This window comes from Motacilla alba, chromosome 1, assembly GCF_015832195.1.
Source record: "Motacilla alba alba isolate MOTALB_02 chromosome 1, Motacilla_alba_V1.0_pri, whole genome shotgun sequence".
NCBI classification, from domain to species: Eukaryota; Metazoa; Chordata; class Aves; order Passeriformes; family Motacillidae; genus Motacilla; species Motacilla alba.
Window position 1 is genome coordinate 642,246 of NC_052016.1, and position 18,048 is coordinate 660,293.

Below are 18,048 nucleotides of genomic sequence, written 5' to 3' on the forward strand. Positions count from 1 at the left end.
TATAATAAACCAGCAGGATTAGGTTTTAAGCCAGGTTTTACACCTCAGCTCTGCAGGTGTGAGATTCTTTGTAGTGGTACAAACACACTGAGAGCCCCCACGACCAGCCAAGAATTCATTTCAAGCCCTGTGAAGTATTTAATAAAGAGACAAACTCCTGAATCAAATATTCCAATAATAAATTACTCTTCAGCCCATTGAAAAACCCTTAGACACCACAGTGAATATTGTTCCACTGAAGGCAGACAGCTCCCCAGCTGCAGCTCTCGTGTGACAGAATTTTAGTCACTTCAGTATTTTCAGAATTTCAGAATTAAGAAAGGCAAATGCCAGGCTTAGACCAACAACTCCCTGGCCTCACTGGGAGCTGCCATTTCCAAAGTTCATTATTTTTATAATTAAAAAAACCATCAAGAAGCCACTTCACTGCAGTCAGTTCTTTCCCCCAGCACACTGACAGCAGAATTTCCCCAGGACAGTTTCCTTCTCCTGCAGCCAAAGCATTTCCTGCTCCCCACAGCAGGAGCCAGGAGGATGGAGGGACAATCCCAAGTGCAGGAAGCAGTTCCCAGGCTCCTCTGAAGCACACTCATTTACAGGAATGACAAATTAATTTGAAGTGTGAGGAGCAGCTCATTCCAAGTTGGCTCAGGGTATTGATGTTTTTGAGGAGGTCAAAATTCAAGGCTAAGAATAAAAACAGAGAACGTTTTCTCACCTGTAGCTGCTGCTGCAAATGGGTGATTTCTGCAATTCTGAGTTCTCTGGATTTATTTGTACTTTCAATTTCTTGTCTTTGGGTCGACAGCCGACACCTGATGTCCTGAAGCTTCCCCTCCAACTGGTTTCTTTTATCATTCTTTAAAAGAAAAGGAAAACATCTATTTAATAAATTTTTTAACCAAAAGGTTTGGTTGTGCAAGTCTGGATCTAAAAGCTTCTTTTAAAAACTCCTTTTTTAAAACTCATTTACACCTTCAGTCTGTCCTCTACAGATGAGATAGGAAAATTTACAGGCTATTTGAAAAAATAATATTTTTTTCAGCAAAAAGCTTTAAGGTTCTTCCCAGACAAAATGTGGCCTTTTCTCCTGAGTAGTGACATTTTCTGGGATCACACCTGGGATAAAAACACCTCAGGTGACACTAAGGGAAAGATCAGTGGTGGAAATTCTAGGAAACAGAGAACAACCAGAGCCAGGGTGTTATCACAATATTTTATGAAAATACTTTTGCCAGGATTTTCTTCTCCTGAGAAGCTGAGGAGCCTCAGGAAAGAAATGTAACCAATAACTCCCTGCTGCTCTGGAATGCAACAGGTGCTGCCTTGGCTGGTCCATGGGAGGTGTTTCTAATTAATGGCCAATCAAGGATGCAGCTGCTCAGACTCTGCTCAGTCACAGCCTTTGTTACAATCCTTTCTATTCCTGTCCCACCTTCTGATGAATCCTGTCTCTCTGTTCTTTTAGTGTAGTTTTAATATAGCATTTTTAATATAATATATATGATAATATAATAAATCAGCCTTCTGAAACACGGAGTCAAGATTCTCGTCTCCTCCCTCGTCCTGGGACCCTGCAAATGCCACACGTGTTTGATATTCTGTACCCAAGCCCACCACCACGCTGGGCTTGGGTACAGAATTTGCAGGGCAGCCCCAACCAGGGGAGACAATGATGATCTGACTCCATCTTATTAGAAGGTGAATTAATTACTGTATTACACTATATTATTTTATATTGTATTACACTATATTACATTACATCTAAACTGAGTCTGCTAAGCACTCAGCTGCACAACTGCACTTTGTGGCTGTGAGCTGACAGTCCTCACACACACACACACACACACACATGCTTGGCCCTGATAGGCCAAGGAAACAAAATATTTTCATTTTGGGTAAACAATTTTCATATTGCATTTCACTTTTGCTCAAACACAGGCACAGCAGACGAGATAAGAATTGCTTTTCCTTTCTCTGAGGTTCAGAGAATGTGAAACCCAGAAATACTCTTGGGAAGAACTGTGCCTTGCTTTCCTCTGTGAAGAGAAGTGTGGCCACACTTGTGTGTTTGAGCTGCTCCACCAGCACTCACGAGAGCTTCCAGTTCAAACTCCAGGGTTTTCTTCTTGGCCTTGAGCACCACGATGTCCTCCTGCTCCTTGTTCCTCTGGTTGAGCAGCTCCTGCCGCCGGTTGCGCTCCCACTCCAGCTGCCTCTGCCTCTCCAGCTCCCGTTTGGCAGCCTGCAGGTTCAAACAGCAACAGCTGCAGTTTGAGGGTTTCTATTCTGATATTCAGAGTGTTGGTACAAAGGGGGCTGCTCTGGGCTCTGCACACACAAATTGCTCAGGGGCTGCTTCCCTGCACAGCAGGGGATGCCTTGGGAAGGCTGACCCAGAGCAGAGGCTGGGCAGAGCTACAGAATAAAGCAGGGATTTACTGCAAGGATCTCCTCCATGGATCCACCTTGGGCAGCACAAGAGCCCAGCCAGGGCTGCACCCAAGATGACCCAAAATGGTCCCAAAATGCACCAGCGGGCACGGGGTCTCTGCCTTGGCTCAGCTCTGCTCCATTTGCACCTTGCAGTTCATTGTCCCGTTCCAGCTTTAGCCCAGGCACTCCCACCCTGCTTGTTTGTCTCTCTCCAGCCCACGCTGTTGGTGCTCCTGGGCTGAGCTTTGGATCATTTGTCCTTGGTGCCCAGCTGGAGCAGGAATTGTTTTGTGTCCCTGCTCTGTGCAGAGAGCTCAGCATCCCATAATGTGAACCCAGCCCCACACACTGAAGCAGCACAGAACCTGAAAAACAGAAAAGCTAAACCTGAGGCATCACAGAGGTGACTGAACAGAAAATCTCTGTTTTCCAAGATCCAGTTTGCTGATTTAACAGCTTGTTTCATACTAGGGCTGGGAACTCTCCAGGACATATTCAAATCTCTTTCTAACCTCCAACATGAGACCCTCTGCAGCTTTGCAAAGAACAGCCAGGGGTTTCTGTGCTGAGCCTGTCACAGTTTGGCAATGGGAGAAAAAAGGAGATTTCTGGGTTAACCAGGGTCAGTTTCCTCTAACAAATGAAAGGCCCAGCTGGATGGTGCTACCTGGTCTAGTGGATGTTATCACTGCCCGTGGCAGAGGGTTGGAACTGGAGGAACTTTAAGGTCCCTTCCAACCCAAACCATTCTGGGACTCTAAGAAATGAACTCAGCCCTGGAAAATTATGAATGCTGGATCATTCACACACCTCTTAACATCAAATATAGTAATATAACAGTGATAATAAATGTTATTTTTAAAGAAGTGAGAGGTCAGGAGCATGTTGTCCCAGATGTCAATGTCTCATCCATTCATTTCACAGAACACATGAAGCAAAAACTGCCCCTCCCTTGCTTTTAACACCCCAGAAATTTTAGTTCTGGCTTTAAAAGTTTGCTCTCCACCTGGGCAGCAACACACCATGTGGCCAGCACTCACCTGGACACTCCAGAGCTGGGGCACTGCTGGAACCCTGGCTGCTGAGAATTCCAGACTCTCAGCGCTGCCAGGCTCTGACCCCAGCAGAACACTGCAGTGACTTCAGGCCCTGGAGAAGCTTCCAGAATGGAATGACAGAACTGGGATTGTGGCTGTGGGGTTTGGATAGAAGTGTGTGATGTCACAGGGGGGGAAATGCAGAGTTGAAGGGTTTGGAATACAGGAATGGATATAAAGCAAGATGGAGGGTTGGGGTGGAGGCTGCTCCTTCTTCTTCACCTTCCTCTCCATGGGTTTGGGTGGTTTTGTGTCATTGGATAAAAAGTCCCCATGGCGGGCACGGGTGGTTGGGTATTGGGGTAAAAGTGAAAATAATTGAGGTGTCATTTCTGAATTGGACAGTTGATCCTTGAAAGGCCTTGCAGAGAGAGAGACAGGGCTCCATTTTCAGTGTGCTGGAGTGAAGTGCTGCAGAACTCAGGGTGTGTGAGACTGTGACAGAGACAAGAACTGATCAACATCTGAGTCCCAACAAGAAACACCCTCTCACACATTTAATCCCGACCTTGGCAAAAAAAGAAGCCAAGACTCCACAGGGCCCAGCCTTTCCCCGTGCTCACCTCTCTCCTCTCGATCTCCTTCCTCCTCTCCTCCTCGCGCTGCCGCTCCAGCTCCCGCTGTTTCTCCAGCTGTTTCTCCAGCTCCAGCTGCCGCTTGCGCTCCTGCTCCTGCCGCTCGCGCTCCTTCCTCTCCTGCTCGGCCCTCTCCAGCTGGGCCAGCCTCTCCTGCTCCTTGCGCTGCTGCTCCAGCAGCGCCTGCCGCCGCTTCTCCAGCTCCAGGTTGCCCCGCTCGAAGTTCTCCCGCTTCTTGTCCTCGAACGTCACTTTGGGCACGGAAACGAGGGGCAAAAGGACAGTTAAAGCCTGCCACTGACTTGGAAATAAATACACAGAAATCCAAGGGAATCCCCAGCAAAGGGAAACCACCTTCCAGCAGGGATAACCCTGCACCTCCCCGCTAGGGAAAACGGCTCCACAGGCCAGCCTGGGCTTTAGTGTGGGAAATGGATTTGTGGGAGCTCTCAGGGCCTGACAGAAGGCCCACACAGTGTGCACCTGTATGCAAACTTTGAGACAAGAAATGCTGACTTAGAAATGCCATGGAATAGGATGGATATGGTTGAGAGAGAAATGGAGCCAGAATAAAGTTTCAGAGGATGGCCTTGCAAATAAGACTAGGTGCTTTGGAGAAACAGAACCGTGGAAAACTGATGTTTTATGAAAATCCCTTTGCCAGGATTTCTTCTCCCGAGAAGCTGAGAAGCCTCAGAAAGGAAATGTAAACAACAACTCTCTGATGGCTGTGGAATGTGCTCTGGAGGTTGTTTACCAACAGGTGCATTGTGGATTGGTCCATGTGGATTGTTTCTACTTAATGACCTATCGAAGATCCAGCTGTGCCAGACTCTCTGGGAGTCACAAGTTTTTGTTATTCATTCCTTTCCAGCTTTCTGATGAATCCTTTCTCTCCATTCTTGTAGTATAGCATTGTAATATAATATATATCATAAAATAATAAATCAGCCTTCTGAAACACAGAGTCAAGATTCTCATCTCTTCCCTCGTTCTGGGGACCCTTGAACACAACCACACCCCTCAAAGCCACATCCTCAGCAACGCAAGGAGGGAATTCCCATTCCCATTCCTCAGCCCTCCAGCCTTCTCCACAAAGCTCAGCAAGCGGGGATAATTTGGACAAACCATTCTCCAGCTGATCCTCCATGAGGACACAGATCTGGAATTCCTCTGTACATGGGCTAACAGCAGCAGTCCAAGAGCCAACACTTCCATTAGTGCAAAGAATTCAGCTGCTGACATCATCAAAAGGCCATTATGCAAATGACCAGAACTTACTTAAAGCTGCTGTTCTCATTAGATTACCCATTACTGTCAGGGAAAGAAACGGTTTAGGTTCCTGAGCAGCTGAGCCCAGGAAGTCTGGATTCCTGCAGATCCACATCCTCACCACCTACTGTCCTAAATAACGGCCTCACTTCCAGCACAGCTCCCCTGACAATCCTCTGCAGCCCCAGGGACTGTCCTTCCTCCTCCTCACCTCCATCCAAACGGTTCTTTCCCTTCCCCTCCTGTTCCTTTTCACAGCCTCTGTGTGCCACTCCACAGCCCAAAGGGCAGATTTCTGTCCCTTGTGTGGCCAGCATGGACATTTTTGGGATGCAAGGCCAGGGAGAGCCCACACTGCCTTCCCAATGTGCACAGCCCAACACCTGCTGAACCAGCTCAATTCTTGTCTTTTCCACTTGGTGCCCCTTTCCAGCTGCCAATTCCCTCCTCCTTTCGTTCTTTTCCTGGACACTGTTACACAGACTCCAAGGAAACAGCTCTCTGGGGGAATACTGGGATCTTGCACAGAGCACCTCAGCCAAGCTTTGCTCCACCTAAACCACAGGATGAAGGCAGCAGGAATTCTTCCTTGCAATCCTGTGCCAGGGCTGCCTGTGTGGGGAGTGCAGGAGATGAGGAGCCCATCTCCAGTGCCACCAACCCCAAGGATCAGGCACAGGAAAGAGCTGCACCCAGCAATGTCCTGATTGTGCCAATGTGTCCCAAACTGCTCTGCAAAGACATTTCTCAGCCAGCCCCTGTTTCCTCTCAGGCTGTGACATGATGGGAAAACCCCTCAGGGAACAGCACACTAAATATCCCTGCTTTCCCTTGCTCACCTGGCAATTTCTTTTCCAGTTGCTGCTGTTCTTCCTCCAGTGCTGGCTCTTCTGGTAACCTTTGGTCTACAGACACTGAACTGGCAGCAGAAATGCCACTGCCAGAGCGGACTCTCCTGCCAAGGAAACAGGAATTGTGGGTGCTTAACAGAAGCCAGGCCTACCCAAATTATTTAAGATTTAATGATCAGACCAAATTAAATGCAGTGATGTAATGTTTCATGGTACTCAGTGTTCATTCAGTGCTGCCCAGAGGGTCTCACTCAGGCACTGCCTCAGGAGAACAGGATTTTCCAGGATCCCACTGGTGAGCTGAGAACCCCAGTCCCAAATTCTGCTTCCAGATGGGCTCAACCCTGTCCCCAAGATCTCACTTGAGGGGAGATTTTTCCCTAACCAATCTGAGTTTGGGGAAATGCTGACTTAAACTACAGCAGAGACAGAGGAAGAGCTCTCTATGGTCAAACTAAAAGCAGGGTCCCAGGTGGAATACACAAAAATTGGGACTCTTTAGGAGGACACCTGAAGAACCCCGTATAAAAACACTTCTTTTCATTGCTGTTACTTTCTTCCCACCTCTTTCTCCACAAAGAAGTGAAATGGAGCAAGAGAAGTGATGAGTGACCCCACTGTTCCCAAAGCCAGCTGTACCCAAGGAGGTCTGGATGTGGTGCAGTGCAAATCCATACTGGAATCCCAACACATTCTGCCTGTCTACAGGAGTATGAGCCTGAACTTAAATCTAGGTATCTGTGGCCAGACTGAGCAGGTCTGGAAGATGTGCCAGCATAAACAGCCACCCAAACCCTGGTCTCACAGGGCAAAAGGTGAGGGGTCACTGCTCACTTCCTGTACGTGGCACTCCCAGAGCCATCCCAGATGACATACAGAACCCAGCAGTGAGACTGCCAAGGGATGAGCAGTTCCCTGAAGGAAGGTACCTGAGCTCCCAAGGGATGAGCAGTTCCCTCAGTGAAGGTACCTGAGCTCCCAAGGGATGAGCAGTTCCCTGAGTGAAGGTACCTGAGCTCCCAAGGGATGAGCAGTTCCCTGAGTGAAGGTACCTGAGCTCCCAAGGGATGAGCAGTTCCCTCAGTGAAGGTACCTGAGCTCCCAAGGGATGAGCAGTTCCCTGAAGGAAGGTACCTGAGCTCCCAAGGGATGAGCAGTTCCCTCAGTGAAGGTACCTGAGCTCCCAAGGGATGAGCAGTTCCCTGAGTGAAGGTACCTGAGCTCCCAAGGGATGAGCAGTTACCTGAAGGAAGGTGGGATGTACTCTGGGGGCAGGGCAGGAGGCAGTGGCTGACCAGACATGGCTACATCAATGAGGTGCATAGCCAGGATGAACTCCTCAGCTGTCAGCTTCCCATCTTGATCAATGTCAGAGAGATTCCTTGTTAAAGGGAAGGGACAAAGCAAGGAAATTATTAAATATTAAAAAACATTGTTCAAAGGCATTGTTTTAACAGATACAGTTCCAATTTCGTTCAATTTCTTACTGTTTTTTCCACACGACTCTGTTTTTTCAAAACAAATGAAAAGCAAACCCCAAATGCTTCCCCATTTCCCCCATTTCTCGTGGCTGTCTGTCTGAAATCCAGCCTTGCAGCCACAGCTTTCCCTTCACCTGCCCTGAGCGCTGCCAGGAGCTCGTGCCAGAGAGGGAACTTGAACCAGTTCTCGTGAACACCCAAAAGAACCAGCTCAGGCGTTTGGCAGAACTGTGAGCTTTGGTCTCCTTCCTCCCTGGAGGCTCCTGTCTCACATTCCAGGGCACCCACTGGCAGTGAAATCAAAGGCACTGATGTTCCAGTCCTGACAAGCACCAGCCCACCCTGGCTTTATGCACACATCAAAAATTGCAGAGGCATGTCTCTGGATGGCCCCGAAGCAGAGCTCCAACAGAGGCACAAAATGCTTTCACTCCTGTTAAGGGGGTGTTGGACAAAATTAACAGCCAGGGACAGCACCAGGGAGCAGCTGGAGCTGGGCAAGGGCAGAGTTAGGCTGGATTTTAGGGCAAGGCTCTTCCCCAGAGGGGGCTGGCACTGCCCAGGCTGCCCAGGCAATGGGCACGGCCCCGAGGCTGCCAGGGATGCCCAGGCTGGGCTTGGTGGGCTCTGGGCAGGGCAGGGGTGGCACTGGGGGATCCCTGGGGTCCCTCCAGCTCAGGATTTGTTTCTCCAGCATTCTGCACTCTAATCATGTAGGGAAATCTCCCACGATACTGTGAAAATCCAAGGGAAGTCAGTGATGAATTCTCCTGCAGTCCCGAGGCACAGGACTTTGTTAATGGGATTTAAATTTGGAGACAATCCCAGCCTCCCTCCACCCACACCTGGGACACTGAACTCCTCAGGCTGGAGCCTGGCACAGCCAAGGGACTGGGAATGCAGCATGCACAGAAATGACTGACCAGCCTGGTCAGAACTCCCAGGACAGCCCAGAGGCTGAGCTTCACCTCTTCCCTTTGAGGGGCTGAGCCAGGGACTCCAGCCCCAGCACGGGTGACAAACCTCACCCCAGAGCGGGGCCCAGGAAAGGACCAACAAGAGCTGGAGTATCCCCTCCTCATCTCAGGGCACTGGCAGCTGTCAATGTCCCCAGCTGAGTGAGCCCTGTTTGCAGCTCCTGCAGTGAGCTGGTGGCACTGCCTGCCCACACAAGCGCTCCAAGGCTGGCAAAAGCAGAGCATTTCTTGGTTAATCATCTGCTGGGGGACTGGGCTGGTTTGTTTTTATCCCTTTGTGAGGAAACAGAGAAGGAAAGAGTGGATTTTAATTTATAACACAACTCCCAGTGCTCTGCAGAGAGAACAAGTGCAGCTGAATGGCCTTGTCAGAGTGACTGCACCGCTGCCATCCTCACACTGAGCCCCTGGGCCAGCTCCAAGGCCTCTCGAGCAAACACTCCTAAAGGACAGAAGTTAATTAGGAACAACTTCCCATGGGGCAATAAAAACATAATAAAGTTCAGCAAACAACAAGTTGGAAGGCAAAAGGGAAGCTGAGACAAATGCTTTTAAAATCCATTAGTGTGCAGGTCTGTACGTCCAGTCCCTGGGAAACAGCTCTCCCATAGCCATGGAAAAGGAGAGGAACCCCACAGAAAGTGTGGCTTGGGTTAAGCTCCCTGCTCTACCACCTGTGCAAAGGTAAACGTGTAAACCTGGTGCTCTGTCAGGGGATGTGGAAGGCACAGGATGCTGAACACCTGCTCTGCCTAAAAACCCAGCATTGAACAACTTCCAAAACACCTCACAAATAATGCTCCTGGTGCTCTTGTGGAAAAATATTAGTAAAGGCACAGAAGTGCAGGTTTTGTTTATAAAGTTACCCATGACAAAGAGCAACATGTGATTTATCAGCGAGACCGAAAATGGAGAAAACCCCACGTGCTCCAGTGCAGAGGTTTCAGAAGAGTTTGTGCTTTGATGGAAATGGAAACATTTATCTTACCATATTGTAGCCAGCTGAGCCTGGGGTAAACTTGACTGCATGAGAATCGTTCTTGCCTGGGGACCTAAAAGGGAAACAAATATTAACAAAATAAGCAAGAGATGTGAGCAGCAGGAACTTGGCTCCCCAAATAACCGAGAAATAATACTTCACTTCTGCACAACAGCCACAGAATCCCAGACTGGGTGGGGTTGGGAGGGACCTCACAGCCCAGCCAGTGCCACCCCTGCCATGGCAGGGACACCTCCCCTGTGCCAGGCTGCTCCAGCCCCAGTGTCCAGCCTGGCCTGGGGCACTGCCAGGGATCCAGGGGCAGCCCCAGCTGCTCTGGGCAACCAAACCCCTCAGATTAAAACCCAAGAAAGCTCTAAACCACAAAGACATGCACCACAACTGGTAAAATCAAGCCAGGGAACCAGTTCTAGTCTCTGCCTGGAACTGGACACTGTCTCAGCACTGGGTGAACCAAGCACTGGAAATGGCTGCACAAGTTTCCACAGAACCCACTGTGCCCTTTCCCAGAAACATTTCCCAAGGTCAGCTTTGCAGAAAATAAAGGAAAGACAGTGATAAAATGATCCCAGCTGCAACGAATATTTGTTTCTAAACAAGAGCATTGAGCACTTGGGAGAGTCAAACAGAAAAATACTGATGAGCCTCTTACTGTGTGAACAACACCCTCAGTGGCATGAAATTGGCTCTTGGAGCTCGAAACAAGGAGACAAGAGAAGCTGTGCCAGTACCTGTCAAGTGTCCACTCATGGTTTTGTCGTGGCTGTTGAAGAGCTGCCGGTACTTGAGCCGTGAGGACTGAGGCACAGCCCACTCTGCCACGGCAGGAGAGCTGCAGGGAGGGCAGGGAGAACAGGGACAATCGGACATTTCATCTCAGGAAGGTCATGGGAACAATCACAGAGCCATAAATCACAGCAGGGTTTGGGCTGGAGGGGCCTCAGAGCCCAGCCAGTGCCACCCCTGCCATGGCAGGGACACCTTCCCCTGTGCCAGGCTGCTCCAGCCCCAGTGTCCAGCCTGGCCCTGGGCACTGCCAGGGATCCAGGGGCAGCCCCAGCTGCTGTGGGCACCCTGTGCCAGGGGCTCAGCCCCCTCACAAGAGGCTGAAGTGCTGCACTGAGATCAAGTTTTATGCCTGAAAATGTCCTTTCCCCCAATTTTTCTGTGAGGGTGGGGAGGTTCTGAGGTACCCAGAGCAGCTGGGGCTGCCCCTGGATCCCTGGCAGTGCCCAAGGCCAGGCTGGACACTGGGGCTGGAGCAGCCTGGCACAGGGGAAGGTGTCCCTGCCATGGCAGGGCTGGGAAGAGATGATCTTTAAGGTCCCTCCCAACCCAAACCATTCCTCGATTCCATGATCTAATATTCCCTGCTATTCCTGAAACCACCACAGGTTTGACCTCTTCTTTACAAACATTTCTCACAATTCAGTCTCTTGGAAGATGGTTTAAGAGTTTTGTTTTTTTCTTTACTGGCAGAGAATGAAGGAACCCAAACTGCTCAGAGGAGCTACAGGATTTTACCTAAACATGTAATAGGAAATGCAGAATAACATTTCACTCTGTCTTTAACTGCTTCTCTTAGCCAAATAGAGCAGATGAAGGAAAACAAATGTAAAATATCCTGGAAATGTAGAAAAAAAGGTGTGAAAAAGCCACACTTGAATGTAAAGTTTCTCCTAATGGAACAAGTGAGGAGTGCAATATTCCCAGTTCTAATCCATTCCCACAACAGGCTGAGTTGATTTGCAGCTCTTATTTCCCAGGCTTGATGGCTGAGAAACCCTAATTCTGAAAAACAAGCAGCAGAGTTTTTCTGCCTTTAGGCACATTCTAACTTTGTCCTTTTTTTGACCTTATAAACCATTCTCACATGACAAGACACAAACCAGTATCTCAGTTTCTATTTGTGATTTCCAAACTCTTGAGCTTTAATAAAACCCCTTCATGGGAGCAAAGCAAGAACAAGCTGCCCCTTCAATAATGAAAAGAAGAAAAAAGGCCAAATATTTAATTTTTACCCATAGGAATTCCTCCTCAGTTTTGCTGGATTTGGGGGTTCCACACATTTTAATTTCTGTGTTACACATCAATTATACCAGAGCATCCCTATTCTGTTCCTGGCCAGTTTAGGTTTCAGAGAGAAAATGAATTGTTTTGAAAGACTTTTAATTATTTGCCAATACTGAGTAGTGTCACTTATCTAACAGCAGGGCAATAGACAAGCCTGCAGAAGGAAATGAAAATAAAACCAGCTCATTTAATTGTGTCCCAAGCCATTTTCCTCTTGCAAAAAACCTGTGCCATAGATCTGAGCCAGATGATTTAAAAGCACTTTAGGAAATCTCTCTCTTAACTCCTCTCAGGAAGTTTTATTTTGTTAGATCCATTTTTTTTAAACCACAGTAGAACCCTTTTTGTCCAACCACGCCTTTCTCTAGGCCTTGGAATAATCTAAAAGCCCTTAAAAGTCATTTTTCACAGAGAAGTTGAAGAATATGGAAGAAACAGTGATGTGGAGTGCACTTAAAATATAAGACCTATTAAATATTTTGCTTTTAGCAATTACCCTGCAGTTGCTAATTTTAAATAATGCATCACTTGTCTTGATTTCTCAGCACCAGGAGTGTCTGTGCACGATGCAGGTTTTGTTTACAGAAGCAAATGCTGTTCTAACAATCAAGTGAAGATCATCTCAGCACTGCTGGTAGTTAATCACCCTATTTCCATGCTTCTCTGCTCCTGGAGCATTAAAAAGGTGCAGTAAAGCCACAGCACCCCACGGGATGCTGAAGTGGTACCTCTGCAGAACTGATTTCTGCCAGAACCACTATTTCAGATGACCACTTTGGGAAAGGGAAGGAGTTTTCCCACCCCTGGGGACCCAAAGCCCCCCTGGCTGCCCCTCCCTGCCCCAGCCCCACCTGGCCACGTCGAAGGATTGTGCCTTTTGCAGCTTTGCGTTGAGCTGAGCTCCCGGCCCCGAGCGGCTGAAGGAAGAACTCTTTGGCAAAGTGGCTGGGAAGAGAGAAAACAGGGATTTATTCACAGTGAACCAGGCAATCCCCATGACATTCATCCACTCTGACATCCAGTACAAGCACTGCGGCTCTGACGGGAACTTTTTAACAATATAAAAATCAGAGAGTCCAGCACGACAGGGGGAAACACAAGGGCACTTCCCTCGTATCTTTTTACTTCCACAGCTTTGCAGAAACCCTGCTGATACCAAATTATATTTTGGTACACGTTAGGAACCATATGTAGCTCAGTATTAAAGTCATCCTAACGAACAGCAGTACAAAGAGACAGGAGAGGCCCAATTTCCAGGCAGCAGCTTCCTGGCGAGTTCATTTCTCCAAGGGCTGTTTTATTTTCTCACCACGAGGGACTCCAGCGGGAGGCCATGTCCACATTCCTTCTTTTAGCTCTTCTCCAAGTGTGCCAAGTGGGCTAAAGCAAAGCACAGTCCTTCCCCAAAGGCATCACTGGAGTGGCTAATCCCACGTGTCCCAGGAAATGCAGGGGAGCTGTTAGGAGCAGGAGACAGAGAGTGAGAGCAGCGTACCGGGGTGAGCGAAAGCAGGCAGGGGCTGGATGACAGCAGGAGCTCCGTTAGCCAGGGGAGGGACGGCGGCAGGGACAGAGGACACCAGTGGGGGGGACATCCCCACGACTGGGATGGATGCCATGGGCACCGGGGCCACAGTGGTGAGGGATGGCATGTTGGCAATGCCCCCGAGACCTACGGGCGAGAAAAGCACAGGTTGGTTCCGACGCGCACCCGAGACGGCGCCCGCGGGGTCACCGACACCTCCGGCGGCAGCTCCCGACCCCCGGGACAGCCCTCCCCGCCCGGGACAGAAACGGGACACAGGGCCAGCCCAACGGCGGGGCAGCAGTGCCCCCAGCTGTCCACAGGGAACGGTGTGACTGGAGCCCAGAGAGGAGCAGCGGCAGCGCTGGCAGCCCCGCGGAGGAGCAGCCCCCGGCCGGGGTGGTGCTCCAGCCCCGGGCTGGCATGAGACAGGGAAAGCTGATGGGAGAGCACGGGAATGAGAGGCTGGGGTGGGGTAAGCACAGCTGCGGGGAACCAGGGGGTTAAGGAGGGCCAGGGGAAGAACGAGGGGTGTGCAAACAGCTCACATCACTCTACAGGGAATGAGAACAGGGCAGTCAGCCTTTGGCTGGGCTTTGTGGGGCTCATTTCCTTCTGCCTGCTCTCACTTAACCCTGCACTGGCTCTGCCCAGTTTCACTGTTTTCTTCCAAAGAATTTTATTTCCTGTGGGAGTTCCAGTGGATCAAACCACACTGCTGCAAGCAGTTTATCAAAGGCACCGTTCCCTCTCCTCAGGACATTTAGATGGGATATTGGGAATGAGGAATTGTTCCCTGGCAGGGTGGGCAGGCCCCGGCACAGGGTGCCCAGAGCAGCTGGGGCTGCCCCTGCATCCCTGGCAGTGCCCAAGGTCAGCTTGGACAGGGCTGGGAGCAGCCTGGCACAGGGGAAGGTGTCCCTGCCATGGCAGGGGTGGCACTGGATGGGCTTTAAGGTCCCCTCCATTCCAAACCATTCCAGGATTCCCAGGCACCAATAACCCTGAGCCACAGCAAAGACTAAAGCAGAAAGGGAAAGATCCTCTCAGGACAGGACCAAGGTGTCAGAGGTTTGGCTTTATTTGGCTATTTTCCGTTCCCTGTCCCATCTTCCCTACTCTTTTCCTAGAGATGATGGTGACTTTGGCAATACTTCACCCCAGCAGCCGCTCAGCTCCTACCAGAGCAGCACTGCTCATCAAGCAGATTGTAAAAACTCGAGAACAACAGAGCAGATCTTGCCAAAGCTGGAGGTCCAGTAACGCCAACAGTTTAGCCACAACTCCAGCCCTCTGGAATGCACTAGCCCTGCTACCTGAGCTGTGTTTTGTTTGGAGCAGGGCAAACGTGAAGCAAACAGGAGCTCAGCTCAGGTAAAAGCCCAGTGCAATTCACCTCAGTGCACGTGCAACACCTGGGTTTGAGTCCGTGTGCTTTTAGAAGCACTTCTCCCTGAAATTTTCTTGGAGAAACTGCAAAAGGACAAAGGAATTGCTGCAGTCCCAGGTAACAGTGAGGAAAATGGAGGAGAACAGGGATCTTACCAAATCCTGGGGCACCGGGCAGGGCGAGGGGCGGCTGCTTCATGACGGGCGGCAGCGCGGCCGGGAGCTGGTAACCCTGGAGCTTCAGTTTGATGAGTTTCATAGCTATGGAAAACTCCAAGGGATCCATCCTCCCATCATTGTTCATGTCAGCTAGAGCCCTGCAAAACACAGCGTTTGCACAGTTACATCCTACAATCAGGAACCTCAGGCCCTGCCCCAGCAGCAGGCTCACACGAGTGTGGATATTCGAGGATGATGAAGGGCTGGAGCCCAGGAGGGGCTGAGGGAGCTGGGAAGGGGCTGGAGAATTCCTGAGGGAGCTGGGAAGGGGCTGGAGAATTCCTGAGGGAGCTGGGAAGGGGCTGAGCCTGGAGCAAAGGAGGCTCAGGGGGGCCCTTGTGGCTCTGCACAAGTCCCTGCCAGGAGGGGACAGCCGGGGGGGTCGGGCTGTGCTGCCAGGGCACAGGGACAGGAGCAGAGGGAACGGCCTCAGGCTGGGCCAGGGCAGGCTCAGCTTGGCCAGCAGCAGGAATTTGCCCATGGAAAGGGTGCTCAGGCCCTGGCAGGGGCTGCCCAGGCAGCTTTGCAGTGCCCATCCCTGCAGGTGTCCCCTGCAGGTGGCACTGAGTGCTCTGGGCTGGGGACAAGGTGGCCGTGGGGCACAGCTGGCACTGCATGGGCTGGCAGGGCTGTGCCAGCCCCAGGGTTCCTGGGATTCTCACTAATTTCCACCCAAAACTATGCCAGGCTAAAACTAAGACACTCTTTAAACTTAAGAGCTCCTTGATTTCGTTCCTTGGGTGATTAATAAATATTTTTTGAAGTTGCTTTGCAACTCTTGGAGGAATGGCAACGAAGCATCCAGAACTAATGCAGCTGTACAAAAACTTTGCAAAATCACACCAATGAAAGCAGAGGGTCCTGAAACAGCACCACAGAGAAGCAAATCACTGAGTCTTCAATTCTGTACTTTAGCTCCACTTAAAATAAAACATTCTTTAATTCTGTGACTCCCCTCAGCACCGCTCCATCTGCGAGTGCGCAAATGTGTTTTCAATTAAACAATAGCACTCAAGATGAAACATTGAGTCTAGGCCTTGAATAGGCTTTCAGGGAAAGGAGTCTGACTTAAACAGTCTGCTTTTTGTTCCTTGCCTTGCTAGTTAAGAAAACCCAGCTCAGCAGGGAACAGGGCTGGGAGCTTGGGGGGAGAGAAGCAGGAAGAAGGGTGTCAGTTCCTGCCACTGCACACCAAAAAAACCCTGAGTAAATGCACATCAGTGACAGAAAGAGCTGTACACTTGCATTTGAGCACCGTGCTTATTTCTTTGCATTTGTTCGAAGAATTAAGTACAGATTTCATGACTGGAATAATACAGATTTTGAAGTTCATGCATTTACTTCTACGCCATGGGTGTGGCCCTGGGCAGTGTGGCTGAAGCAGAGTTTCATTTCTGATCAAATTCCTCTCAAAGAGAGTTTCTGTGCAGCTGAGTGGGAAGTTATCCCAGAAGTACCCCAGTGAACTGACAGCTATTTATAACTGATACACAAGGAGACAGCCAGGTAAAGGGAATGGCAAAATGGAAACCCTCCCACTCCAAAAATCCCCCATGGAGAGGCAGATCCCAGGAGGGAGCAGCACAGCTTTAGACCCCAGCAGCATCAGAGACACTCCAAACCTCTCCAGAACTCCTAAGGAAGGATTTCCAGTGGTGTAGCCGCCTTAATCCACCAGTTCTGATGCCCTGGGGCTAAATAACAGAATTAAAATCTGGGAGAAGCATTTAAAGCAAGTCTGGAGAGGACACTGAGACACAGATACTGACATCCTTAAAAAGCATGTGCTGCACCTGTGCCTGGAAGATGCTGAAGCCCAGAATCCCAGACTGGGCTGGGCTGGGAGGGACCTTAGAGCTCATTTCATCCCAGCCCTGCCATGGCAGGGACACCTCCCATTGTCCCAGACTGCTCCAGCCCCAGTGTCCAGCCTGGCCTTGGGCACTGCCAGGGATCCAGGGGCAGCCCCAGCTGCTCTGGGAATTCCATCCCAGCCCCTGCCCACCCTGCCAGGAACAATTCCTCATTGCCAAGATCCCACCCAGCCCTGCCCTCTGGCACTGGCAGCCATTCCCTGGCTCCTGTCCCTCCATCCTTGTCCCCAGTCCCTCTGCAGCTCTCCTGGAGCCCCTTCAGGCCCTGCCAGGGGCTCTGAGCTCTCCCTGGAGCTTCTCCTCTCCAGGTGAGCACCCCCAGCTCTCCCAGCCTGTCCCATAATAGTCTTACCAGTGGTTTCTACACCTGCAAACACTTTGATTTACAATTTAAAAACCCTTCTATTAATTCCATTAGACCTCAGTGGGTTCTATCCCTGCCAGGAAAATGCAGGAAGAGTAAAGATCACCCTGTAGGAACCTTGACTCTCCAGGCACTATTTCCAGCTGGGACACAGCAAATCTTTGCATCCTACATGGGAAAACATTAATTGCCCAGCATTCAGAAACTCTGATGTGCACCAGTGTCACTGCTCTCATTGAACTCCAATTCACATCAGCAGCTGTAGCTTTTCATTCAGCATCTGACCTTCTGTGAACTCCTTTACTCTACACCAACAGCTTCATTATTGAAATTACCAGCACAAATATCAGTGCAGAGACTTCTCTGCAGCCCCCAGAATTTCTCCAGTTTTACAGAGTGTAAAGAAAAAGCAGCTTTTGTCTCACAAACTCTCCCTGCTAAAACAGAACACATTTCCATGTCTAGTTGCAGAAGCTGGTGTCAGGCTGCTGGATTTTACTGTGCTGCTCTGGAATCAGCAGCACCTGAAATGCAGGGAGCCAGCAACCACCACCTAATTCCACTAATTTCTGCTCCTAATGAAATTGGGACCATGTGGTGCCTTTGCATTTGTTTCATTTGTGGCCTGGCCGGAACCAGTGCAGGGTAAATGGATTAAACACTGACTGAATATTTATTGTTTTCTGCAGGCCAGGCCTGTGTTTGTATCTAACACAAGAGCTGCAGCGGGCTCAGCACCATCCTGGGGCTCAGGTGCTGACAAATCCTTTTCCGTGGATCTTTTCCTCCTCCTTGCTCTCATCTTTTCTGCAGGATGAAAAGCCAGCTTGATTACTTTTGCATGTATGAGGCGCAGAAAATGAACACAGGCAGTGTTCCCATCAACCACGCTGTAATTAGCACACAAAGCACCTA

At 49.9% G+C, this 18,048-nt stretch overlaps 1 protein-coding gene across 8 annotated transcripts in view; it reads right to left on the reverse strand.

Moving 5' to 3' along the window:
• Positions 1-18,048, reverse strand: part of ITSN1 (intersectin 1) — a 107,886-nt gene that overhangs the window by 57,588 nt on the left and 32,250 nt on the right. For 6 of the 8 annotated variants that reach the window (XM_038142760.1, XM_038142856.1, XM_038142587.1 and 3 more), the window contains 10 exons: positions 14,833-14,993; positions 13,258-13,434; positions 12,614-12,707; positions 10,421-10,521; positions 9,678-9,741; positions 7,475-7,612; positions 6,220-6,335; positions 4,097-4,359; positions 2,096-2,245; positions 719-859 (listed from right to left, as the gene is read on the reverse strand). In XM_038142760.1, the coding sequence (XP_037998688.1) occupies positions 719-859; positions 2,096-2,245; positions 4,097-4,359; positions 6,220-6,335; positions 7,475-7,612; positions 9,678-9,741; positions 10,421-10,521; positions 12,614-12,707; positions 13,258-13,434; positions 14,833-14,993 (1,405 nt within the window). The remainder of the gene's footprint in view (positions 1-718; positions 860-2,095; positions 2,246-4,096; positions 4,360-6,219; positions 6,336-7,474; positions 7,613-9,677; positions 9,742-10,420; positions 10,522-12,613; positions 12,708-13,257; positions 13,435-14,832; positions 14,994-18,048) is intronic. The other 2 variants (XM_038143030.1, XM_038143123.1) reach the window with 1 other exon arrangement.